This window comes from Mustelus asterias, chromosome 7 (genome assembly GCF_964213995.1).
Source record: "Mustelus asterias chromosome 7, sMusAst1.hap1.1, whole genome shotgun sequence".
In the NCBI taxonomy this organism is placed as follows: Eukaryota; Metazoa; Chordata; class Chondrichthyes; order Carcharhiniformes; family Triakidae; genus Mustelus; species Mustelus asterias.
Window position 1 is genome coordinate 2,840,653 of NC_135807.1, and position 7,783 is coordinate 2,848,435.

The 7,783-nt window shown below is 46.3% G+C and overlaps 1 protein-coding gene across 1 annotated transcript in view; it reads right to left on the reverse strand.

Annotated features, from left to right (window-relative positions):
• The window catches only part of npc1 (Niemann-Pick disease, type C1), a 38,141-nt gene extending 36,162 nt beyond the window's left edge, over positions 1-1,979 (reverse strand). The window contains exon 1 of the mRNA XM_078215580.1: positions 1,825-1,979. Coding sequence (XP_078071706.1) covers positions 1,825-1,890 — 66 coding nt within the window. The 5' untranslated portion in view covers positions 1,891-1,979. The remainder of the gene's footprint in view (positions 1-1,824) is intronic.
• Positions 1,980-7,783: the final 5,804 nt, after the last annotated feature.

Sequence of the window (7,783 nt, forward strand, 5' to 3'; positions counted from 1 at the left end):
TCCTGCAGCCTCTCCATTTAGTCAGTACATTCTGAACTCCAAACTGTTTTTGCTGATAACAAGTTTCACTGTTTGCAAACATGTGATCTCACCCTTCATCGAACACTAGCAGACATGAACAAAAAGGGGTCTGTCGAGGGCAGTACAGTGGCACAATTGTTAGCACTGCTGCCTCAGCAACAGGGATCCAGGTTCAATGCCAGCCTCTTTCCTCCAAGTGCTCTGGTTTCCTCCCAGTCTAAAACTGTGTAGGTCGAGTTAGTATTGTCACATGTATTGATATGCAGTGACAAGTATTGTTTCTTGCACACTACACAAATATAGCATACATAGTGCATAGGGGAGAAGGAGAGAATACAGAATGTAGTGTTACAGTTACGATGTAGAGAAGGATCAACTTGATACAAGGTAGGTCCATTCAAAAGTCTGATGGCAACAGGGAAGAAGCTGTTCAAGTCAGATGGTAGATGCTCAGACTTCTGTTTGAGTCTTCCCCCACCCAAATGGAAGAAGGTGGAATGAATGTCCAGGGTATGTGTTGTCCTCAATTATGAGGGCTGCTTTTCCAAGGCAACAGGACGTGTAGACAATGTCAGTGGATGGGAGGCAGGTTTGTATGATCAACTGGGTTACATTCATAACCCTTTGTAATTTCTTGTGGTCTTGATCAGAGCAGAAGCCATACCAAGCCATGATAAATTTGTATAAATTTGTGTCATAGTGAACATGGTGAATTTCCTTAGCCTCCTGAAAAAGTAGAGGCACTGGTGGGTTGGTACTATAGCATCAATGTGGAAGAACTAGGACAGGTTGTAGTGATCTGGACACCTGAAACTCAACCATTTCCACTTCATCCCTTGATGCTAAATTGCCCCTCAAGTGTCCCAAGACATGTCGATAGACTAGCAGGGCAAATACATGAGTTTAAAGAATAGGATCCATGCCTGTTGCTCGGTCATAGCGTTGGTACAGATTAGATGGGCCGAAGAGCCTCCTACTGCATTGCAGGGACTCAAATGTACTGCTGGACAAGCCAGTGCCAATCTCCCTCTGTGGAACCCCTCCCTATCTGCTGTGATAATGAGACTCAAGTCACGAGAAAGCTTGTGTACACAGTGAATGAACTGTGCGCGCAGGCGCAGTGAGTAATCGGATCGGACCATGGTGAGGTGACAGATGAGTCACGTGGGGAGGGGCGAGGTATTCCCATGGTCCAGTCCATCCCTCGGCGCGGGGGGGGGGGGGGGGAATACAAACATTATCCTGACTATCGCCACTTGGCAAACAATCCTGATAATCCACGATATAAAAACCCCCCCTTCAAAACAAATCGATCCGTCCACAAAGTTACCCGTCCACAAAGTTACCCGCCCACTAAAGACGGCTTCAGTCAGCCGGTTGCTTCGCGGTGGAGGGTTAATAGGACAGCTTCACACACCAAAGCCGGTTTACAGCTTTTATTTTATTTACAGCTGGCAACTGGAGCTAAATCACCACCCCCCCCCCCCCTCCTCCCAAAATAAACCCGACATCCTAAACACAATCCTCAGTGCGGACAAGCCGGCTAATTAACAACCGGCCCGGCATCTCTTCAAAATAAAACAAACAAAACACCTCCTCCCCTTCCCACCGGAGCAGTTTCCACCGTCTCCCTCTCACATACACATCCGATCACGGCCCCTCGGCACAGGGGGAACGGGCTCCTCGCGGCTCAGAGCGAGCGCCGGCCGTTGGAGGTTTGAAAGGCGCCGCGCGCCGGCCGTTGGAGGTTTGAAAGGCGCCGCGCGCCGGCCGTTGGAGGTTTGAAAGGCTCGCGCCACTCACCGAATGTTCTGGAAGCTTCAGGACCGCCAACAGCAGCAGGACGGCGGCGGCGCACGGGCTCTTCATGGCAGCCACTCCGGATCCCCGGTAAGGTGGTACCGCTGTGGACAGAAAGATGTTCGTCACACACTCCCTTCGCCGCACCGACCTCCCCTTTTTATAACCCCCTCCTCCCCCGCGGGCGGAGCAGAATAATAACCGCCCTCCCCCCCCCGGCTGCTCCTCCCATTCAAACCGCCCTGCTTTTCATTTATCACTCCAACCCAAAGTTTATTTTTTTTATTCATTCGTGGGACATGGGCATTTACTGCCCACCCCGAGTTACCCCTTTTTTCAAGTTTCTTTGAGTGTCACAAGTAGGCTTACATTAACACTGCAATGAAGTTACAGTGAAAATCCCCCAGTCACCACACTCCGGGCGCCTGTTCGGGTTACACTGAGGGAGAATTTAGCACGGCCAATGCACCTTAACCAGCACGTCTTTCAGATTGGAAGGAAACCGGAGCACCCGGAGGAAACCCACGCAGACACGGGGAGAACGTGCAGACTCCACACAGACCGTGACCCAAGCCGGGAATCGAACCGGGTCCCTGGTGCTGCGAGGCAGCACGCTGGCACAGTGGTTAGCACTGCTTTGTTCAGAGGGCAGTTGAGATTCAACCATATTGCTGTGGATCTAAAGTCACACGCAGACCCGACCAATCATTTTGGTCAACCAAATAAACTAAATCAAATTAACAAGGGGACAAATTAAAATGGGTAGCTCCCAAAAGGGAGGGGAACCGCCCGAAACAAAGGACAAAGTGGAAAGGAAACGTAAAACATTAAATCAAAGTGAGATTAATGGGGTCAGTAATGTACCCCAGTCCCTGCGGTGCCCAGCGGGCACGGAAGGACATATAGGCCAGATCAGATAAGGAAGCAGATTTCCTTCCCAGATGGGTTTTCCAACAATCGACAATGGTTTCATGGTCATCAGTAGGTTCTTAATTCCAGATTTTTGTTTTAAGTTACAAAGCCAATGCTCAGAATGGACCATGCGGACCTAGATCCATTCCTTGCAGGCTCCAAAAAGCAAATTCCAATGCCAATTGGAACCAATTCATGGTCCCCACAAGAGAGAAACAAAATCCAAGCTGACGAAAAGGCATTACATCTGATCTGAGGCTTGATCCCGACCAACGCTTGATCTCAGTCAACCTGTAACTGTTTCTCGACAGTGACCATAACTTGCTAAGATTTTAGGCAGTTGTGGAAAGGACATAGATGGACCGGAAATAAAGGTTCTGAATTGGGGATTTTAATTTGACAGGATCTGGCCAAAGTGGACTGGGAGCAGCTTCTTGTAGCGAGATCCACATCAGAGCAGTGGGAGTCATCCAAAAAGGAAATAGGGTACAAAGCCAATGTGCTTCTGTCAAGGTGAAGGGTGGGACCAACAAGTCCAGAGAACCCTGGATGTCAAGGGGAATACAGGATTGGATCATGAAAAAAAGGCTTATGACAGATACAGGGGAACTCAAAAATGTGGATGCCCTCAAGGATTATAGAAAGTACAGGGAGGTATTTAAAAAAGAAATTAGGAGAGCAAAGAAGGGGCATGAAATAAATACTGGCAGGCAAAATAAATGAAAATGCAAAGGTGTTTTATCAGTATAATAAGGGCAAGAGGGTAAACCAGGGAAAGAGTAGGAACCATTATGAACCAAAGTGGCAATGTGTGTGGAGCTGGGATGTAGGTGAAATATTTGCAACGGTGTTCACTATGGAGGATGATGTAGGTATAGAAATTAGGGAAGGGGACTGCGATGTAATTGGGAGGGAGGAGGTGTTAATGGTTTTAGTGGTCTTAAAAGTGGATAAATCCCCAAGCCCAGACAAGATGGATCCCGGGCAAGGCAAGATCTGCTGAGATTTTTCAGCATTTTCTGTTTTTATTTCAGATTCCAGCATCCGCAGTATTTTGCTTTTATCTTAAAGACAAGGGAGGAGATTGCAGGGGCTCTGAGACTAATTTTTAAATCCTCTTGAGTTTGTGTCTTTATATGCCCTGTTTGTGAAAACGACTCCCACTCACCTGATGAAGGAGCAGCACTCCGAAAGCTAGTGGCATTTGCGACCAAATAAACCTGTTGGACTTTAACCTGGTGTTGTGAGACTTCTTCCAGTGATATACCACAGAGATCGTTGCTGGATCCTTTGCTGTTTGTCGTGTATATTAATGATCTAGGTGTGATAGTAGGAGGTATGATCAGTAAGGTCGCGGATGATACAAAAATTGGTGGTATGGTATATAGCGAGGAGGAAAGCCTTAGATTACAGGATGATACTGACACGCTGGTCAGATGGGCAGAACAGTGGCAAATGGAATTTAACCCTGAAAAGTCTGAGGTGATGCATTTTGGGAGGACTAATGATGCAGGGGGATACATAATGAATGACAGGACAGTAGGAAGTACAGAGGACCAGAGGGACCTCGGGTGCATATCCAATGATCCCTGAAGATAGCAGGGTAGGTAAATAAAGTGGTTAAGAAGGCATAAGGGATACTTAACTTTATTAGCTGAGGTATAGAATATAAGTAAGAAGTTTAACAACACCAGGTTAAAGTCGAACAGGTTTATTTGGTAGCAAAAGCCACACAAGCTCTCCACATCATAGAATATAAGAGCAGGGAGGTTATGATGGAGCTGTATAAAACATTTGTTTGGCCACAGCTAGAGTACTGTGTGCAGTTCTGGTCATCGCACTATAAGAAGGTTGTGTTTGCACTAGAAAAGGTGGAGGAGAGGAGGTTCACCACCCCCTACTCCCCCTGAAACCCACTCCAGAGATTTCAGCAAAAATGTAGACTGAGACATCAGGTGCCGCATTGAGGGAGCGCTGCACTGTGGAAGGATCAGTCCTGAGGGAGTGCCGCACCATCAGAGGGTCAGTACTGAGGGAGTGCCGCACTGTTGGAGGGTCAGTACTGAGGGAGTGCCGCACTGTCAGAGGGTCAGTACTGAGGGAGTGCCACACTGTCAGAGGGTCAGTACTGAGGGAGTGCCGCACCATCAGAAGGTCAGTACTGAGGGAGTGCCGCACTGTTGGAGGGTCAGTACTGAGGGAGTGCCGCACTGGCAGAGGGTCAGTACTGAGGGAGTGCTGCACTGTCTGAGGGTCCAAATTGAGTAAGCTTTGCAAAAATTTACCCAGTTGAACTTTAGCAATACCTGCATACAAACTTAAGGCTTCACAATTTTTCTTTTTGTCCATAAGACGTAGGAGCAGAAGTAGGCCATTTGGCCCATCGAGTGTGTTCTGCCACCATTCAATGGGATCATGACTGATCTGAAATGATCATCCTCATCTCCACTTTCCTATCTTACCCTTGATTCCCTTACTGATCAAAAAATGGTCTATCGCAGCCGTGAACATACTTAATGACCCAGCCTCCATAGCCCTCGGCGGCAAAGAATTCCACAGATTCACTACCCTCTGAGAGAAGAAATTTTTCCTCATCTCTGTCTTAAACAGGCAACCCCTTCCTCTGAGATTATGCCCTCTGGTCCCAGACTCTCCCACAAGGGGAAACAATCTCTCAGTATCTACCCTGTCAAGCCCCCTGAGAATCCTATATGCCTTAATAAGGTTGCCTCTCATTCTTCTAAATTCTAATGAGTACAGTCTCAACCTACTCAACCACATCTCATAAAGAAAATCTCTCCATACTCAGGATCAACCTAATGACCCTTCTCTGGATTGTTTCCAGCGCCAGTATATCTTTTCTTAGAGAAGTTCGCAGTATTCAGGTGTGGTCTAACTTCTAACTAGTGCCTTGTATAATTATAGCAAGAATTCCTTTGTACTCCATTCCTTTCAAATTACAGATGCACCATAGAAAGCATTCTTTCTAGTTGTATCACAGCTTGGCATGGCTCTTGCTCTGCCCAAGACCGCAAGGCACTACAAAAGGTCGTGAAAGTAGCCCAATCCATCATGCAAACCAGCCTCCCATCCATTGACTCTGTCTGCACTTCCCGCTGCCTCGGCCAAGCAGCCAGCATAATTAAGGACCCCACATACCCCGGACATTCTCTCTTTCACTTCTTCCTTCGGGAAAAAGATACAAAAGTCTGAGGTCACGTACCAATCGACTCAAGAACAGCTTCTTCCCTGCTGCTGTCAGACTTTTGAATGGACTTATCTTGCATTAAGTTGATCTTTCTCTACACCCTAGCTATGACTGTAACACTACATTCTGCACTCCCTCGTTTCCTTCTCTATGAATGGTATGCTTTGTCTGCATAGCGCGCAAGAAACAATACTTTTCACTGTATGTTAATACATGTGACAATAATAAATCAAATCAAATCAAATCAAAAAAGGCCAACATTCTATTTGTCTTCCCTTTTACCTGCTGAACTTGTTTGCTGGCTTTTTGTGATTTATGCACGAGGACCCCAAATCCCTCCGTGCTGCAGCTCTACATGTAGGGATATATTAACTAACTGAAAACCAAATACCCTAAACTAAATACAATTTACAATTCTAAGTACAATTTAACAAAGGGCTACTTAATAATCTACCCCATGGTTTTGGAGTAGTATATTAGCATGGATAGAGGATTGACTAACTGATAAAAGAAGAGAATTGGGATAAGAGAGGTGTCTTCAGGATGGCAACCTGACACTAATTGAGTGCCACAGGGATCACTGCTGGCGCCACAATTATTTAGTATATACAACTTGGAAAGTGAACGTACTATTGCCAATTTTGAGGATAAGCCAAAAATAGGTGGGAAGGCAAGTGGTGAGGGCGACACAAAGAATCTACAGAGGGATATAGACATCAACATGGATTGAGATGCTCTGCGCAATACAGAAAAATAAAGTAACAGATAAATTACTTCACAGGTGCTAAATACAAGCACACAGCACTGCTTGCCCGCTTATTAAAATCCACAGAGATGTTAGTCGACATGGACCACTTTCCTTCCTACTGTCAACAAGGGCAGACACTGACGACACGGTTCAGCGCCACCTTTAGTGTGCCAGCGCAGCCTTCGGTCACCTGAAGAAGAGTATTGAAGACCAGGACCTCAGACCTGGCACCAAGCTCATGGACTATAGTGATACCTGCCTTCCTACATGGCTCAGAGATATGTACTATGTACAGTAGGCACTTCAAAAATGTCTCCGCATGATTCCTCAAATCCATTGGCAGGGTAGGCGCACGAATGTTAATGTTCTCGCCCAGGTTAACATCCCCAGCATCGAAGCATTAACCATGCTTGATCAGCTCTGCTGAGCGGGCCACATTGTCCACATGCCTGACACAAGACTCCCATAACAAACACTCTACTTGATCTTTGACACGGCAAACGAGCCCCAGGAGGGCAGGGGAAACGATTCAAGGACACCCTCAAACCTCCTTGAAAAAGTGCAAATCCCCACCAACAATTGGGAATCCCTGGCCCAAAACCACCCTAAATGGAGGAAGAGCATCCGGGAAGGAGCTGAACATTTCAAGTTTCATCACCAAGAATAAGTGAAAGAGCATGTCACAACTCCAGCACCCATCCACCATTCCAACAATCACTATCTGCCCTACCTGTGACAGAGACTGTAAGTCACGCATTGGACTCCACTGGATTCATTTTTAGTGTGGAACCAACTTATGCTTGACTCCAAGAAACTGCTTAAGAGAAGATGTATAGAGCATATGTATTCCAGATCAACAGAAACTATATGTGTTTTTAAAAAGTTTTGAAGATAGTTAAACGCATTCATATGTTTCTTCCTGGTCTTCCTGTTGAAAATGGTCTGTAAAATTTACAGACCTCACGGAGACATTTGTTCATTTAAGTCCAGTTAGAGGTCTACAACAGGCACCTATCAGTGATGTCTTGATGTCTACAACAGGCACCTATCAGTGATGTGGATTACAGGGTCAAAGGTAGGGTTCTGAAGACTGT